The sequence below is a fragment of the Podarcis cretensis genome, assembly GCF_951804945.1.
Source record: "Podarcis cretensis genome assembly, chromosome: 8".
Classification (NCBI taxonomy): Eukaryota; Metazoa; Chordata; class Lepidosauria; order Squamata; family Lacertidae; genus Podarcis; species Podarcis cretensis.
The window spans coordinates 57290071-57309591 of NC_137177.1; the positions used below are offsets into that span (position 1 = coordinate 57290071).

The 19521-nt window shown below is 43.5% G+C and overlaps 1 protein-coding gene and 1 long non-coding RNA gene across 3 annotated transcripts in view; one reads left to right on the top strand and one right to left on the bottom strand.

The window, feature by feature from the left end:
- CDH13 (cadherin 13) overlaps nt 1-19521 on the top strand; it is a 687354-nt gene that overhangs the window by 491203 nt on the left and 176630 nt on the right. For both annotated transcript variants that reach the window (XM_079988791.1, XM_079988792.1), the window contains exon 7: nt 8115-8293. In XM_079988791.1, the coding sequence (XP_079844917.1) occupies nt 8115-8293 (179 nt within the window). The remainder of the gene's footprint in view (nt 1-8114; nt 8294-19521) is intronic.
- Nucleotides 10384-19089, bottom strand: LOC307223145. The gene is made up of 3 exons (XR_013841988.1): nt 18911-19089; nt 13529-13617; nt 10384-10522 (listed from the first exon to the last, which is right to left on the bottom strand). It is a non-coding gene; the product is annotated as an uncharacterized lncRNA (long non-coding RNA).

Below are 19521 nucleotides of genomic sequence, written 5' to 3' on the forward strand. Positions count from 1 at the left end.
CTCTCCCCCATGCTTTTCAACATTTACATGCAGCCGCTGGGAGAGATCATCAGGAGGTTTGGGCTGGGTGTTCATCAGTATGCGGATGATACCCAGCTCTACCTCTCTTATAAATCAGAACCAGTGAAGGCGGTGAAGGTCCTGTGTGAGTGTCTGGAAGCAGTTGGAGGATGGATGGCGGCTAACAGATTGAGGTTAAATCCTGACAAGACAGAAGTACTGTTTTTGGGGGACAGGAGGCGGGCAGGTGTGGAGGATTCCCTGGTCCTGAATGGGGTAACTGTGCCCCTGAAGGACCAGGTGCACAGCCTGGGAGTCATTTTGGACTCACAGCTGTCCATGGAGGCACAGGTCAAATCTGTATCCAGGGCAGCTGTTTACCAGCTCCATCTGGTACATAGGCTGAGACCCTATCTGCCTGCAGACTGTCTCGCCAGAGTGGTACATGCTCTGGTTATCTCCCGCTTGGACTACTGCAATGTGTTCTACGTGGGGCTACCTTTGAAGGTGACCCGGAAACTACAACTAATCCAGAATGCGGCAGCTAGACTGGTGACTGGGGGCGGCCGCCGAGACCATATAACTCTGGTCTTGGAATTCCTACATTGGCTCCCAGTACGTTTCCAAGCACAATTCAAAGTATTGGTGCTGACCTTTAAAGCCCTAAACGGCCTTGGTCCAGTATATCTGAAGGAGCGTCTGCTCCTCCATCGTTCTGCCCAGACACTGAGGTCCAGCTCCGAGGGCCTTCTGGCGGTTCACTCACTGTGAGAAGCCAAGTTACAGGGAACCAGGCAGAGGGCCTTCTCGGTAGTGGCGCCCGCCCTGTGGAACGCCCTCCCATCAGATGTCAAAGCGATAAACATCTAGCTGACATTCAGAAGACATCTGAAGGCAGCCCTGTTCAGGGAAGTTTTTAAAATGTGACATTTTAGTGTATCTTTCATCTTTGTTGGAAGCCGCCCAGAGTGGCTGGGGAAACCCAGCCAGATGGGCGGGGTACAAATAATAAATTATTATTATTATTAGTAGTAGTAGTAGTAGTAGTAGTAGTATCCATATAAGATTGTATGTATGTGATGCTTGGGTTTGCCTGAGCTTGGATTGGAAACACTTGTGTGTGGCTGCCTCATGTGGTGAACATGCAGAACTTCATCTTGGAACATCTTCCTGATTCAGAACTATTTTTAGCTTCCACAAAAACACAAGAGCTTTCTGGATCAGGCCAGTGGCCCATCGGGTCTTCTCACAATGCCCAACCAGATGCCTATGGGAAGCCCAAAAGCAGGACTTGGGGGTAACAGCACTTTGCCTACTTGTGATTCCCAGCAACTGGTATTCAGAGGCATACTGCCTCCAACAGTGGATGCCAACAGGGTTCACGGCCACAGATAGCTCTCTTCACCATGCATTTGTCCAATCCTCTTTTAAAGCCATCCAAGTTTGTGGGCATCACTGCCTCTTGTGGGAGCATGAAGGGGGGCTGCCTGTGCAGCAGGGAGTTTCCTATACTTATGGAAGTTACTCATGAAAAGTAGAAATTCTACATTGCATGGACAAGCAGAGGAGGCTTCTTGCTGTAGTAGACAATCAGCCTCCAATTCATGGATCACAGCAGGGATGACAACAGGCACAGAACTTGCATGCTTGTTACCAACATCTTTGCTTGCACATGCTACTTCTTCATGAGCATAATGAGAATAAATGGACACAGCCTTCCTGGTTCTGGTACAGTTCTGTGCATCCATCAACTTGCAACTCCTGATTCAATTCCTGGCTTCTGGATCAATCCCAGTGCTGTCTGGTGCGCTTTGGGGACTAGTAAGGTGGAAGGCAGGGAGATCAACAGTAGGTGAAGGCACAGTCAAGAATAGTCAGTGCTAACTAATTCTAGTTTCCCCCTCATCCTCCTCCCTGTTGAATTCTGCAAGGGGCAACACTGAGACCAAGGAGGTTGTCAGGCAGTGCAGTCCCCTGGACTAGTTGTAAGTAGCAAGGCAGGCAGGTAGGGACCATTTGAGTGTAGACTGGGGCTGGTGGGGCAGTGTCTGACAGCTGCCTAAAGCTCAGCCTTGATTGCGAGAATGGGTCTTCATCTCATGGACCCATTGGGCGGGGGGTGTCCTTGCACCCACTACCCCAGTGAATTTATATCAGGACAATCCCAACCAACCAGCTTTAAGCTTGTTACAATGACTTTTCCTTCACAACAACAGTGACCTGCAAGTGTAGAATATGGAATATCTATCTGCACATATGAAACTGTCTGATACCAGGTTGGACAAATGCAAACTTACCTGATCTGCACTGCCTGGAGCAATCAATTTGTGAACGTTGTTGTCTCTTGAATTCTGCTGTGACATCCTTCTCATTTATTTATTTATTTTAAAAGAGAAATGTGTTTGAGAATCCATTATTTTGAGAGAAACAACTTTTAGATATGCATATTTTGAAAGAAATGAGGTTTGGAAATGTGTATTTTGAAAAGTGAAAGAAGTTCATATTTTAACACTCCTAAATTGTGGATTTTTGTGGGTAAATGGGACAAGGCAGATTTAACGAGTGAAGACCAGGGGCACAGAGAGATCAAACATCTCTAGTACACTTCTTCGGCTGTCAGTATGGAGGCTCCATTAGTAAGCAGGGCTCTCCTGACCTCTCCATATTAGCCAGGTGAGATGTTTACTATGATGAATGCTGAAAGGGCAACTTGAATCTTTAAAGTAACTTGCATTAGGCAGCCATGTAAATATGCATTAGACAAAACAAGAGTTCCTGAGGTTAGGAAATTTTTGACTCTGCAAAATGCTCAGCTATTCTAAGAGACTGAACTCATTAATTCTTGCTAAACATCCTTCTATTGAGCGAGGCCTCCAAGTTTAATAACAGCCATAAGTTAATATTTGAGGCTGCAATTCAAATGTACTTGATTGGAGACATAATAGATCGTTCTTCTTTTATTTGTTTTTGCTTCCCCGGGGCTTGTTTTTCTTTAAAGTACAAATTGACAGTCAAACATGTAATTAGTTATGATGAGAGTCGCAGCCAGTCATCTACCCTCCACCATTCCACTTTCCAAAAAGTTGATTTATTTTGATCACAATGAATTAGACAGGCCTTTCATAATCTAGGCTTGCTTGCTTCCCTGACATCCCCTTTTCAAATGAAAGAGGCAACCATTATGTGTAACTACCTTGCTTAAAAGGTGACATGAGATACAAGATTGACATGAGAGGATGGGCTCTCACCAGGAGGTTTCGCTCTTATTTATTATTATTTATTCATCACGTCTATATACCATCTTTTTCTCTAGGAAGCTCAAGATTGTGTAGATGGATTTTCCTTCCCCATTTTATTCTCAGAACAACCCTGTGAGGTAGGTTAGGGTGAGAGTGAGTGATTGGCCCAAGGTCACTTTGTGAGCTTCATGACTGAATGGAAATTTGAACCCGGGTCTTCCATATCATAGTTCAACAGTCCACACACTTCACCACACTGGTTCTATTGACCAGGCATTGCTAAGTCTGTCAATGTTGGTTTTCTCTTAGTTCCTCATTTTTCTACTCTCCAGTACCATTTTCTACATTTCCACATCAGTTTGGGATTTTTTTTTTAAAGAATTCCTTAGGGGAATTCATCAACATTTGAGTTTAAACTTCTCTGAATAGGCATATTTTTATAAAGCCACCCCCAATATAATGCATTTGGTATGTTATTTTCATGAATATATACATTCACATAGAAACTTTACCTTAGTATCTGTCTTTTTTTGGTACCTATTACTTGGCTAGGCTGCACTACAAAATTGAAACAAGTGATTTTTTTTTTTTTTGAAAGATTAGTGTATTTCAGTTTCTGTATTCTTCTTCCAGAAAGTGTGAATTAGGTAAGATTTCCTTTAAACACAAACTGGATGGGAAACTTTGCAAAATGAATGGGACTACTTCCTCAGATGCCTAGCTTGAAGTAATGACAAAAAAAAAAAACCAGTGTGCATGAAAAACTGAATTTTTCCTAACTGTGAGCACAAAAGCATTGTTTGCAAATATGTGAAAGAACTTTGACAATTCTGCTGATTGTACATATGTTAATTAACTTGTTCCACCATTTGATTATATAATGCACACAAGCACAAACACACGTATGCAATGCAACAGACATATTGTTTTAACACAATCATTTTGCAAGCTGTTGTTTGGGGCTGCAGAACCCAGCTGCATTTATGATTGATGCCCAGAATGGAAGCATTTATAAAATGACACCAAATTAGAAATAGTCAGTTTATGAGTCTTGGGAAATGAATCTTTTATGAAGAATAAAACTTTATGATGGAGTAATGCCAGGAAGGTATGCATCTTCAATTTAATACATTTGGGTGATTACTGAGCTATAGATCCTTTTGAAATATGAACCCAGCTACATGAGCACAGACCAAAACCAATTGATCTTCATGTTATTACCTTTTAAAGAAATGCACAGTGCTTTTTTTAAAAAAAAACAGAAAAATCTTGTGCAACAGTAGTGAAGAACACACACACACACACACACACACACACACTAATTAATGCATTAGTATTAGTTCAAAAATGTGTATCATTTGGATGGGTGGGGATATGTTTGTGGAGGGAAACAGCAGTATCAGTGAGGTGCTGAGGAGCAAAACTGTGTACCACATGGTCTGTCTTACACCCCCTAAATAAAACTTCAGCCCCCTGGATATGGTGGGTTGAAAGATATTGCCCTTAAAGGAGGCATAAACATCAAGGGGCATGAAGCCCCTGTGGTCCCATAGCTGGACCCTACCACTGGGCAGAATGAGGAAGTTGCCTCAGGTGGCAGATATTGTGGGGCACATAACAGCTGTAGTTAGGTGTTGAGAGCTCTTTGTGCTTGTTTGTAGCCTCTCAGCCTCCTGCTAGAGGGTGCTGTCCCATCACTAGTGCTGAAGTAAGATTTAACTAGGAGTCTATGTAGCTTTAGCGGTTGGAATTGTGGGTGAAGGGATCTCTTCCTTCTCCCCAGGCAGAAAGGTGTATTGAACAGACCCTAAGCAAGACCCTGCCTTTCCTCAAATGAGTGAACAGCAACACTCATTCTTACAGGGTGTGGGTGAGGGAAGGGATGTTACTCAGATACAATGTTAGCGTAGCCGCCTGCTCTCTCTGTCCTTGGTAACTCCAACTATATCAAGACTCACTCTCCTCTCAACTGAAGTCTCTTGGGATCTCTATGACTGAGCCATGTTAGGTTTATGCCATTGTTCTACTAAAATGGTTCTCCTCTTACATATTATAGAGGATGCCTCTTCCCACATGATACTTGCTATGGCACATTAGTGTTTCCTCTAGAAACAAACTATATTTCTTGTTTCAGAACGTTTGTCTCACTCGTATGCAAATTTAATTAACAAATTGATTGGCTAATTGACTAAAACTCACCTCACTAATCAACAAAGATTCCTGGAATTAGGTGGCAGGCAGAATCACAATTATGTGACAGACCTAATCATTATTATTCATTATTACTATTTCTCCTGCAACAACAGGATGAATAAATATGCACATATGCCTTTACCATAGGATATTCCCCAAGTTCAACCTCTAAAATGCCAGGGGAGTGAAGCCAATGTGGTAGCCATAGCTGTATCCCAATCTACCATGATGCTCTTGAGCAACTCCTAATTCATTTTGGTGCAACAGAGAACCTCATGGTAGATTATGACCAATCTCTCTAGGAAATATGCCCTGTCTGAAATCCTGGGGAGCCATGGCTGGTCAGTGTTGAAAATGTTGAGGTAGATGGACCACTGACATGATTCTGGAACTTGAATTAGACTTTCTCACTCACAATCATTTCAGCACTACTTGGAACTGAGTGTAAAAGGGGATTTTGTGGGTAAAACAAGGTTGTTTTCCCCTCACTTCAAAATAAATATCCATTGTTTCTGCTCTTTCTGCAGTGATGGCGAACCAAAGGGGTGAAAGCTATGGCCTACAATGTTTTAGGGGACTGCTGCAGGGTGTGTGTACCAAGTGGGGTGGCACATCAAATTGCACTCCACAAGCACTGCTCTCCATTTCGAGCTGCCTGACTTTTAATCACTCATGTACAAGCCCTGGTTGCTGTCAGTTCTCAGTTACATTTCTCAAGGGTGTAACTGTGCCTGAGGTGGCAATGAAGCAAAGCCTTAGAAATCTTCTTTTCAAGGTCGCTATAACAAGAAGAAAGAACCTGGAAGGGGTGGGTGGCACTGAACAAAAACAATGTTCCTGGGGGAGGGAGGGAGCAAGGAAGCAGCAGCAACAGCAGCAGCAATATATTGGCTTCTTTGCAGTTCATGAGCTTGTACAATGAGGAAGAGGTGGACAAAAATTTTTGCCCCTAATTATCCTAAGAGTTAGGATGTCCTAAGAATGCTTCTTTCTTTCTTTTTTTAAGCAAACCATTTATTTGCGCCATATCTGTGATTTAAGGAGAGAGGAGGAAGGAACACTTGATTCCAATGAACCTATCAGATTGGTGCAAGAAAGCCCAGGAAAACCTTCTTTGCAGATCTCTAGTCAGAACTTGGTTTGGGGAGTTTTTGCTGTGTATTTAGGAGGCAGGCGTTTAAGTGATTGAAAAGGCAAGTGAGAAGAGCCAGCTCATGTAAATTGGGATGCTAGATTTGGAGAGGAAGGAGTGGTCTTAGGCCTCCGGGGTTAATAATCCCCTGCCTTCTTTTAATTACAACTTGATCACAGCAGGGGATTCTTTAGGCTGCTGAACAATATGCCTAATGAGGTGGGTATGGAAAAATTCATTAAAGACTTTTAATTGAGTTTGCAGCATCCCCTGGTTGATTGAGGATGAAGTTCTCCACCAGTGTACTTTGGGTGTTAAGTCCTGTTTGGAACTGAACCACACACTGCAGGGAGTGAACACCAATAATGCCTCTTTGTATGCATCCATTGTCACATAGATGGGATCCTTTGAACACATCTTTGGTTGGTTTTGGAGTTTGTAATGAAGCACATGGATAGACAGTAATCTCTTTGACATGTAGGGCCCATATCATTGCCATGCTTCTTTTGTTGTGTATTTGCTTCAAATGTTGGTGGGGTGGGGGTAGCTTGCTCTTCAACTGAAAAAGGCTCCAAAATTGCCTTGCAAGTCCACTTAGCTTATTGGGTGGGTGGCATTGCGGCCAGGTCTCAGGGCCTCCAGTGATCCAGCGGGGGCCTGAGATGCGCGCCCTCCTCACAGGGGCTTGGGCTTGGCCATGAAGACAGCACTAGGCAGGCCCCCGCCCAGGAGGGTGGGCCCTGCTGACCAATCAGCGCCAGTGGGGGGTGTCTCTGCAGTAGATTTAAACCATGGCATGGCCAGGAGACCGCCCTTTGCCGGCTCTCCCACCCACCCATCTTCTTTTTCATTTTTACTAAGATATGACCTTGCTATAGAATAATGTTGACCACCATATGTATGGGACCGGGAGGGAATTTTTCCACTTGTCAAATTGGCTCCAGCCATTTGGTTTTCGCTTACCTTGTAGCAATTGTCACAACTTTGTGAGGTTAAGCATTGGGTACGGGAATCCTGTTAATTGGATCCATGGGTGTGGATTCTGTCCCAGGCCCAGACATACCACTTCCCCAATAGGGACCCTTCGGGGTGCCCCAATTTGATGTAAGTTATAGGGCTCTCCCTATTGGTGGTTTACATTTAGTTGGACTCCCTGCAGACAGGGATATAGTTGGGATATAATCCAGCTTCACCCAATGCCTAAGCCGAACCACTCACGTTTGTAACCAATAAAGTTGTGGCCTATTTGAACACATAAAGCAAAATCCACTTGTTCATGTGTTTATTTCTGCACCAGGAATCTGCGGGTCATGGGGCCTTGGCACGCAATGAACATTAGAACATAAGAGCCCAGATAGATCAGGCCGATGGCCCATCTAATCTATCATGGTGTACTCGCAATGGCCAACCAGATGCCTCTGGGAAGGCCACAAGCAGGAGCACAAGAGCACTTCCTTCCCACTTCTCCACTCTTCTTATGTTCATATTATCTGTATTGCTACATGCCAAATATGAAGTTTTCATATTGGTGTTATTCTTGTTCTTTTCAGGAAGTACTGTGATGCGTGTGACTGCCTTTGATGCTGATGATCCAGCTACAGACAATGCTCTGCTGAGGTATAATATCCTTAAGCAGACCCCAGACAAGCCATCCCCAAACATGTTCTATATTGACCCGGAGAAAGGAGACATTGTCACTGTTGTGTCGCCAGTGCTCTTGGACCGTGAAGTAAGTTGCAATTTTGTCAGTTGTTTATGGATAGATGCAATATGCAAAAAGAGGTAAAGGTGGTGTACTGGTTGTTTGTCTACTGCAGTGATAGCCAAACTTGACCCTCCAGCTGTTTTGGGACTACAATTCCCATCACCCCTGACCACTGGTCCTGTTAGCTAGGGATGATGGGAATTGTAGTCTCAAAACAGCTGGAGGGCCAAGTGTGGCCATCACAGGTCTACTGTCTCTGCATTCTTATATGGAGTATAGTAGGCCATGGTTGGGGAACTTTGCCATGGGGAAAATATGGTGCTCCAGGACTCACTCTCTCTCTGGCCCTCAGGACTCTGTCCAGGCCACAACCCTCTCCCTAGGCCACACCTTTCACAAATCCTCATCCACAGTCTCATTGAGCGCTTTTGTGTGGCTGAAATATGAAATTGAACTGTGAGAATACCTCTTGCTTCCTGGAGGATGGATGGAGATTTGTGTTTATAGATAACATTGACTTCTATATAGAACGCAGCTCAAAGTTATGAGTTGCATCCATTGGTCTGTATTGTGCTCCACCAACCACTGGCATGTGTCCCCCCCCCCCCCCGGGAGGTTTCCCAAGAGGGAGTGCAGTCCTTCAGCTAAATAAGTTTCGCTGCCTGTGCCGCCAGCCATTCATTGAACATATTCTCTGGAATACTTTAGGAAAGCATGGGGCAGGGAAATATCTAAACAGTTGAAGGCCTTCTTGGTGACCAGCAGAGGCTGTGGAATCCCAGCTTTGTCCTTCCTTTTCAGCACCTTCTGAAGGTCTCTTCAACATTCAGCCAGGATTTTGACTAGTGAATATATCTTTATACTCTCTATTGTTTTCTGAAGTCTGAACTGCCATCCCTCTCTTTCATAAGTTGCAAATTTCAGTATTGTCAGGGAACTGCCATCGGAGCCAGAGGGAGAGGGAGGGTTCCAGAGGGATTCCGGAGAGCGTACCGGGAGGGAGAGAAGCAGCCCATCTTCTGGGGAAGGAAATCAGCGTAACACTAGTGGAGAAGGGGGGCAGATGGGGGAATTGGCGAGGTGGCTCCATGACTCCTCACCGGAGACCAGCGGGGAGAGCACGGGTCCTCCGCTGCTCACACCCTCTCTGCGCAGAAGCCTTCTGCGCAGGGAGAGTAGTCGGAGACTAGGCGTCAAAGAGCTTCTTTGCTGGAAGAAGTTCAAGAAACGCCCACTGACGGATTCTGCCAGCGATTGAGACAGCCACGGGTGAGTGGCTGTCCAGACAGAAAGGGTTCACCCAGGCCACTCAGCCAAGCGTGGCGCCGATTTACGCACGAGCAACCCCTGGAACCATTACAAGTATGTTTTGCCATTGGTGGTTTATGATTGTTAGCAGGAGCTCAGGAAAAATATCACGTAGTGGAAAAAGAATTCAGTGGCAATCCAGACTTCCAAAAACCTATCTGTCTGTTTACTTTTCTAACTATTTTTATTTTGCTGTGTTCTTCAGGCAGTGAGATAAGTTTGGTAGTGAAGATGTTTGTGAGAATCTTAGGAAGCCAAGATCCAGATGGAAGGGCTTCATTCGGGGAATGGCTGTAGCTCATTGGCAAAGCATGTGTTTTTCCTGCAGACAGTCCCAGGTTCATTACCTGGCATTTCCATGTAGGGCTAGGAAAATCCCTACCTGAAACCTTGAAGAACTTCTGCTGGTCATTAGAGACAATACTGAACTTGATAGCTCAGTGTAAGGCAGCTTCCTTTGTTTCAGGTTCTTAGAACATAGGAAGCTGCCTTAGACTGTCTAGTCACCAGTCCATCTAGCTCCATGCAGTCTGTACTGACTGGCAGGAAGTTTCCAGGGTTAAAGACAAGGAGTCTCTCCCAGCCCTGCCTGCAGATGCTGGGGATTGAACTTGGGACCTTTTTCATGCAATGCAGTTGCTCAGCCCCTGAGCTACGGCTCTTCTCCTGGTTCAAGACCTGTCAAAGTTGCTACGCCAGACAACTGTAAAGTTCAACAATGCTGAGAGATGAAATCAGAGAATTTACTAATATGACTTAGGAGCTTTAATCTGCCATCTGTTTGTTTGCTGCATTCAAACCAAGACATTGCTGATACGGAATTTCATAAAACAGATAAAGGTCTTACATACAGGATAAGCTTTGTAAATTCCTCCAGTTCTTTTGAGGGTTCCTCCTTTGCATAAGGGGGAGGGGAGGGCATGAATCTTGTAAGCATCGAGATCTCTGTGCAAAAACAAAACAAAGGAACAGCCTTTGGAGAATGTGAGCCATTGTAAAGGACCCAGATGTGATGTATGTAACAGGGCTGGCCCAGTATGATGCTGAGACAAGGTGGAAAGTGATAGCTCTGCCACTGATGCCCCCTCCCCTGGCTGATGATGACCACTCTGCTGCTCCCCTCACCAGTGACACTGATGCCACCGAAGGAAAGGGAGAAAAAGAAGACGCCAAAGGAGGCCAGTGGGGGGAAGGAGGAGAAATTGGTGAAGGGTGCAGTGGACTAGACACAGGTGGTGAGAGAGGGAAAAGATACTGCGATAAGAAGGAGGAAGCAGTGGCTTACTGGGTAGTCATGTTTCACAATTCTCCTTGGTCTGAGGAAGGATTAGGTGAGAGTTGAAAATTTCTTTGTTGTTTTGGAAACTCTAGTAATAAAGTCAAGTTTAATTTGGAGCATCTTGACTCTCACTCTTGTTATGGGACTGCCACTGAGAATTGCGATGGGGTAAACTTCCTCAGTCGGACATGGAATTGGGGTCATTTCTCTTCCCCCCTGCTGCATTTCAGGAAAAAGCCCACCCACCTTCCTGCAAATTCCTTCAGACTAAAATCTGACCTGTAGAAGAATGTTCAGGGACATTAAAGCCACCAAGAATTGTATCTCTGTGCCAGGAAATGCGAAACCTGCTAACATCACGACTGAAAACAGTTTATCGGTGATCCATTTTGTAGCTTAGATTAGGGACACTAATTCTGTGATGTGAATGCTTGAGTAATTACATGTTTGTGAGCTGCTAAATAAAACAACATGATCTGTATTTTGTTGACAAATGTACAGATCAAAACTGGTGCTACCCATTTCCATGTAGCCCTGGTGGTAACTGTGCATAGGGAATTGCAGCCTAACTGTGATGACTCATTTGCTATGTAGTGTGCCATCAAAATAAGGGCAAGGCAAACGACTTGGAAGATTTCCAAGGGTGGCATCTGTAGAACTCAAAACTTGTGAAAGGATTTAAGAAGAGGGGCCATGCCTGTTCAGCTGGAATTACTATGTTCTGTTATGAAAATGACTTACATACATAAAATTGTAAGTAGCTGGCAGCGCACTCCCCCTCCCTGGGTATCTGATGTTATTCATTTCCTATAAGTTTGAATACAAATTTAAGATTTGTAGAGTCATAATAACTGGCTGCCATATTCAACAGACTGTCTATGATTTTTCAAGTCAGGTTGAACATTCTCCCCCTCCATAAAATATAAACAATCTTAGGATAAAACCATTTTTTTGAAAACTGAAAAATCAATAGGAGGGAATGAACAATACTAGCTTCTCAGCTGTGTTGTAAAGATCACTAGTGATACATGAAATAATGATGCTATATTTACATAGAAAGAATGTCTTGAAGACTGAACGGGTATCACTACTGGAGAGATTGTGACAGTGAAAGAACTGAGCCACTTGTGATTTCCTTTTAATAGCTCATACCCCTCCCCCCCATTTCTTTATCAGCGTGATCTTAGGGTGAAGGGTGGGTAAAAATAAACAAACACATAAATAATAAAAATAATATCTTAAAGAAAATAAGAAATACAGAATGATTGGGAGGTGAGGTTGTTACCTATCATAAACTTCTAATCGAGATACTACTTAAAGTTATGGAGCAAAAAAAACAAAATAAATTTAGAAATTGACATGATCCAGCTTAGGAACTGGGATTCAATATGTGAAATATTCAGAAGCATAGAAGCCATGTGGGGAGAATGTGGGATTCAGTCTATTTTTCCAGAAGGGAATTAAAATTTAGACAAAGACTGATAATGCATGTGATATTAATTTGTTTGTCAATTATTAACTCACTTTATTACTTTGAGGACATAAAATATCTTGCTTGTAACTTGGGCTACAATTCCTCTTCCCTGAGAAGCAGCTCCTTTTAACTCAGTAGGACTACTTCAGATAGATAGATAGATAGGTAAATAGTTTTGAAATAGCCAGGAAAACAATGGGGGGAGAGAGAAACCCCTTAACAACAACAACAACAACAACAACAACACCCTTAAAGTATCACATATACTGTTTCACATACTGTGTGTTTATCTTAAGAGTTTTAACATGAGTAGACAAATAGTTAAATAAAACGTGTCTTTTTGGATGGGCTGTTGCTGTTTTGAATTACAGTGTACCTCGGGTTAAGTACTTAATTCATTCCGGAGGTCCGTTCTTAACTTGAAACTGTTCTTAACCTGAACTTTAGCTAATGGGGCCTCCTGCTGCTGCCGCGCCGCGGGAGCACAATTTTTGTTCTCATCCTGAATCAAAGTTCTTAACCTGAAGCACTATTTCTGGGTTAGCGGAGTCTGTAACCTGAAGTGTATGTAACCTGAAGCGTATGTAACCCGAGGTACCACTGTACCACACCACCCCGCACCCCAAAAAAAGAAGGAAAGAAAAGGAAGGTTTTTATTAAGCTCATTCCAATCCTTTCAGGGGGGGGTGCACGGTGTGGAGACTCAAGGGTGCTATGTGCACCCAAGATATGTTTCCTGGAATGAAGTCAGTGTACTTGTTGCATGTTTGTAACACACACACACACACACACACACACACACACACATTGTCATGCTGTAATTTGCCTGGCTGCCAACAGATGGCACTGAGGACTGCTGTCCCTGAGCTCTGCTCACTCATCTACCTGCCAACCATGGGTCCCCCGTTCCTGGGATCCAGGTCCCCAGGCTGGTGGGGTTACTGTCATCCATCTTCTGGTGTCAACTGTGTGTGGCCTGGCCTAAATGACCTCACTGGCCAAATGTGGAGGTTTAGTGGGCCAGATTAGGCCCAAAGGCCAGACGTTCCCCACCTCTGCTTTGCCCAGTTGTCATGCACTGGGCAATAGGTTTTAGGGCTTTGATTTTAGATCTATGTCACTTTCCATTCCAAATAGAGAGATTTAGAGCCTAAATGCCAGAGCCACTATAATACAAGCCAAACCTGATGAAACTTACCTTAGTGATTTTTATCTGTGGTTGTGATGGCTCAAATGTGGTGCTTTTATTATTCTTATTTGTGGCTTCCATCAAAGAAACTGGCTGAGCTGAAAGATAAAAAATAGTGTAAGCTGAGAGAGTGCAAGTTCTCTTGTTCTCCAAGCGTAAGCACAGCTATAAACTGTTTTTAAAGTAACTGCATTCATTCAGTGATCAAAGCTATTCATGTTTTCATGTTCTTTTCATTAATTTTTGGCCATTGCTTAGATGAAGATGCTTACAGGTAGTGTTCCACTTAATTTAAGCCAAATTGTCAAGGATGCAAAATTCTACTTTATATATATAAATATAGTTCAAGTTCTTTCATGTTTGCATGTTGTACAGAACAGGAACCTGGAGATAAGTGCTGGAGGTAGAATATTGAAATGAAGATTGCATCGTATCTGGGGCTTTTTGATTTCCGTTTTGAACAAGCTGTAACCAAGTTACTATTAAAAGAAGTAGTTTTCCACTTATTAAGAGGAGCTCTTGTAAGACAGCGTTGAGATTTATTTCTCAGCAGCAGTCTGAGAAGCACCTTCTATCAAGCTTTTATCATCAAGTCATATTTGAATGCCAACAGGCCTATGCAGTTGATTGAAGCTTTTCTGACTAGCCAGTTCTTTTAATTATTGTTTTGCACTTTTAAAAGTATGTTTTATATTTTATTGTTGTACACTACCTTGATATTGCAGTATTTAAATTGTGTCATATCTCTCTATGTATGTGTGATAGTTTTAAAATAGCCAGGAAGACACAAAAGAGGGATGGGCTGCATCAATAGGAGTATAGCATCTAGATCAAGGGAAGTAATAGTGCCACTGTATTCTGCTCTGGTCAGATCTCACCTGGAGTACTGTGTCCAGTTCTGGGCACCACAGTTCAAGAAGGACACTGACAAACTGGAACGTGTCCAGAGGAGGGCAACCAAAATGGTCAAAGGCCTGGAAACGATGCCTTATGAGGAACGGCTAAGGGAGCTGGGCATCTTTAGCCTGGAGAAGAGGAGGTTAAGGGGCGATATGATAGCCATGTTCAAATATATAAAAGGATGTCACATAGAGGAGGGAGAAAGGTTGTTTTCTGCTGCTCCAGAGAAGCGGACACGGAGCAATGGTTCCAAACTACAAGAAAGAAGATTCCACCTAAACATTAGGAAGAACTTCCTGACAGTAAGAGCTGTTCGACAGTGGAATTTGCTGCCAAGGAGTGTGGTGGAGTCTCCTTCTTTGGAGGTCTTTAAGCAGAGGCTTGACAACCATATGTCAGGAGTGCTCTGATGGTGTTTCCTGCTTGGCAGGGGGTTGGACTCGATGGCCCTTGTGGTCTCTTCCAACTCTATGATTCTATGATTCCACCCCTTAACAAACAAACAGAAAAAAACTCTTAAAGTATAACAGTGTTTCACATACAGTTTAAGTCTCTCTCTCTCTCTCTCTCCCTCCCTCTCTCCCTCCCTCTCTCTCTCTCTCTCTGTGTGTGTGTGTGTGTGAAAGTTTTAAAATGGGTAGACAAACAGATAGAAGATGGCTTTTTGGATGGACTGCTATTTAAATTACCCCCCAAAAAAAACCCCAAAAAGGAAACAAAATGAAGTTTTATTATTTAGCTCATTCAAACTCTCCAGGTGTTGAAAACTAAAGAGTATTGTGTACACCGAGGGTCACCATACTTGCTGCATTTTTGTATAACATTGTATACATATCGTATATCTATACAGTATCTATATCAGCCTGGATAGCTCAGTTGGCTAGAGCATGGTGCTGATAATGCTCAAGGTTGCATGTTTGATTCCTATATGGGAGAGCTGCATATTCCTGCATTGCAGGGGGTTCAACTAGGTGATCCTCAGGACCCCTTCCAACTCTACAATTCTATAAATCTATATCTGTGTCTGTACAGATATGCACACTTACACATTGCCATGCTGTTTGTCAGGCCATCAACAGATCGCACTGGAAACTACAAGAGGTGGGGGGGTCACATGAGGGGCAGCCAGAACATGCTGTGGAGCCTCTGAGCTCTGCTTACTCTTTTTCCTTCCAGCTGTGGTCCCACTGTCCCTGGGATTCAGGCCAAGCAAATGCTCCCCCCAGAAGTCCTATTCAGCCCCACAACAGGTGAAGTGAAGCCCACACTTCAAAGGGCGGGAGGGCGGGATGTGGGGTACTCCAATGATGAAGAGTTGAGTTTGGGGTGGAGCAGGCTTATAAAGCCTGACTGCCCACCACTTCCTGATTGGCCATTCAACCTCCTCATGCCTCTACCAGCTTCTCCCACGGGAAAGACTTTGAAAGTTTTCTTTCCTATGAGAGGGAGGGTGTGGCAAATTAATTCCCTGCTTGAGGGTGGGAGCAGTGTTGCCGCTTCTGGACTGTATACTACTTTCGGAAGACCAGTTCTTCACTGTAAGATTTCTGCAGTTGGTGGTTTTTACTGCTTCTGCAATTCACACCTCGTTGCAGGTGTTTGCTCCTGACCTGCATTGCGTTCTCTCCAGCCTATCAAAGTTCTGTTTTATTTATGGATTTTCTGCTGGAATATTATTTTGAAAAGTGCACGCTCTTCAGAGTTTGTGGCACACTCCAGTAATTGCAGAACAACATCCATTTTCATTTTAACAAGGCACATAAGGATATATTTTGTGAAGCTTTATGTGCATTTCTCCTATGCCTTGGGAAATCTCAACATCTTTGAAAGTGTCAGAAATAAAGATTGAGGAGAGATGGGGGCAAATCATACCTGCAAACTTCCATTGGCAAAACTCCCCCCTCTTTTTGTGATTCACAAATTTTAAGCACAAAGGCATTTCTTGCAAAAGTACGTGATGTATAGGCCTGCAGGTTAGAAATAATAAATCCACAGTGAAAGGTTGAAAAGTCCCCACCACTCTGGGTGGGTGAGTGGGTTTGCTTTGTTTCATTTACTAAGATAAAAATGACATTTGTTTAAAAGCATTTATAAACTACTTAATATTTTGAAGATTTATAAGTGGTCAATTGAAGTAAATAGGAAATTATGCAAGTCTTGCATTTAGAATGGCTTTCCCTAACATTCAAGATGTTTGTTGGACTACTACACCATTGGCCATGATGCCAGGGGATGCTGGGAATCAGAGTCCAGCAAGATCTGGAGGGCACCAGGTTTGGGAAGACAGGCATTCAAGTGGATGCAAAATACTCTCGAGATCAGATATTCCATTATCTTACCTGCCCCTCTAGACGAGCACTAATTGGGAGAACAGACCCTTTTCATGTCAATGATATCTCTTCTAGTTATTTGCTGGAGGGCCCTCCAGCATCTGCTTTTGAGGACTACTGCCAGGCACCCTGACCAGATGGTAATGTGAAGTGGGAGCATGGGGGAAACTACTTCAGCAAAATGCAAATGCATGGTTGGTATCCAGGTTAAGGGTGTTGCCATCAGCCACTTCGACCTTCGTGGTGCCTGCAGTGTCACCCCACACTTCGCAGTGCATTTATCCATCACTTTTCTGATCACAAGAAGTCCAGTCTTTTGAGGAAGCGGGCTTGTTGTTGAAGACCTCCCAATCAACTATAATTTTGCAACCTGAATTTGCCAGTCTGTGATTGTACTTACAGCCAAAATTAGCAATAGCCTTGAAGTGCCTGTCACAGTGCTGGTGGGATCACTGTGTGAACCCTCCAGATTTTCCTCAATGGAAAATCTGCATGATTCAGAAAGTGGATACCCCTTTCTGGTGACTATTTTCTAGCTCAGAATTTGACAGCACATCAAATTACCTGCAGAAGTTGTACACCAGTGCTGTAAGTGGCAATGACACTGAACATCATAAAATTCACACAAATTCCTCAGCTTACTATCACTACATCTGTGAGAGGACAGGGACATCTTTTTCTGCATCCTTCCTTTCCCTGTTTTTGGTAACATGAATTTGTAAGCAGTCAATACACTTGCCACCTACTCGATCTAAATGCAAATTTTGAGCCCACCGTTGCTCTCTTCTCTTTTTAATGAAAAGATATTAATCTTTTGAGCGAATGCATTTTGGTGTGATCTCTGCATTACCTTCCCAGGTACCTGTGTTTACATTTGCTTTTACCAACAAACTCTTTTCTCTCTTAAAGTTTTGTCCTCTATAAATTAGAACACTAACCCTGTTTAGGGCTGCTGTTTAGAAGCTATCTGCTTTGTCTTTCAGATGCTAAAACATAAAGGGTATAATCTCGGGGGAAAGGCAAGTTACATGCTTCACAATCCTTCCTACACAGGAGGAAATAGTTCCCTCGAAATAAAGTAGAGGAAATAAAAAACACTTTCACTTCAAGGCTGTCTGTTGGTATTAATTTGTTAGAAGAAAGGAACAGGGCTGGCTCAAACTAGTTCATTGCCTTAGGCAAAAATTAATTTTGTCTTCTCTTTGAATATGGTTGCATGTAGCAGGAGAGTTTGGATGTCATTCTAAACCATGGTTTAGCATGATGAGTATGAGATCTAGTGAACCTTAGGCTTATGAGCTTTCCTCACGGCCATCCCTTCTCCTCCTCTGGCACAGCCTTGAAGAATTCAGAAGCACCATCAACTGTGGTTAGCATTAGCTGTGGTTTGCATGAGTCAAAATGGCTTCCCACCATAGTTTATGGAGCTGTTATGCTTAAGCAAGCCACTGTTAATATTAACCACAGTTTAGGGTTTGGTATAAATGAGAAGCCATAGTTGTGGGAAATGGAAGTAACAACATCTGAACTCTTCCTTTGGATAAAGGATCGAGGGAATGTGCACGTCTGAGGTTCACTGGGGTCTTGTTCTCATCATATTAAACCAGGGATAGCCAGCAGAGTGCCCCCTGTATGCTGTTTGGACTCCACTTCCCATCATCCCCAGCCAACATGGCCAATGGTTAGGAGAAATTGGATTTAAATTCCCCACATCATCCAGAGAGCACCATATGGACTACCTCTGCATTAAACTGTGGTTTGGCTTAGAAGTGCCTTAGGATCTGACCTGTGGCATCCCCTCCTTAACCCCTTTCCCCTCATGCTGCTTAGGAAAAATCTCCTGTTTGCATGAATTGTAGTTTTTATTATTATTATTATTATTCTAAGTCTGTTTGCTGTGTAAGGGGCAGAAGGGAGGAGAGGAGAGAAAAAGAGAAGGAAGGAGAAAGGAGGGCAGAAAGAAATGGAGATAAATGCATACAGAGAGAGAGATGGGATGTGGCACAAACAAACTGAGTGAACGACCACTAGCTCTGAACTTTGCATCTGGCACAGTTCAAGAGTGGGAGTTGAAACCCAGGGACTAAATGCTTTCAAGACTTTCTCAAGGTCACACATCTCCACATACCTCACCTTCTCCCCCTGGGCCACACCTGCTTACCCTAGGCCACCCATTACATCACCTTCTTTCCCCAACTACACTTTTCTTTCACCTCCTCACCAGTCTTGCCTCACACACCCTTTAGTGTTCTGGTCTTGTCAAAATGTGTCCTAGAACTCTGATAAATTCCTCTTCCTTGAGTGGATGGAGGATAGAGGCGTGTGTGCACAGATATGTAGGACAAACATTGGCTACCCATTGTGGTTAAGAAGGAGAGAGCTTAAGTACTATGTTGGGTTTGTACGGCACGGGATTGCTTTAGCTGCTGCTCTGTGCTGACCTAAAAAGTCTAGGGAGGAACAAAATAACTACCATATGTTCTTCTCCTCAGGAACCAGAATTTTCACGCATTTGTGCTAAGCTTAGTCAGTGTGCCATGTGAACATGACCATAGGCCAGGATCTATAAAAAAGGATTGGAAGCCCCAATTTTTCAGCTTGAAGGTAGCTCAAAGCCTAAAGACATTTAGTGTGGTATGCCTTTTATTGGTAGTGGCAGTTGCGTACCATTGAAACAGGGAGGGAAGGAAGGAAGGAAGGAAGGAAGGAAGGAAGGAAGGAAGGAAGGGGCTGACTAGATAGGAGAGCAGAAGGAATAGCATTCCTTTCCAG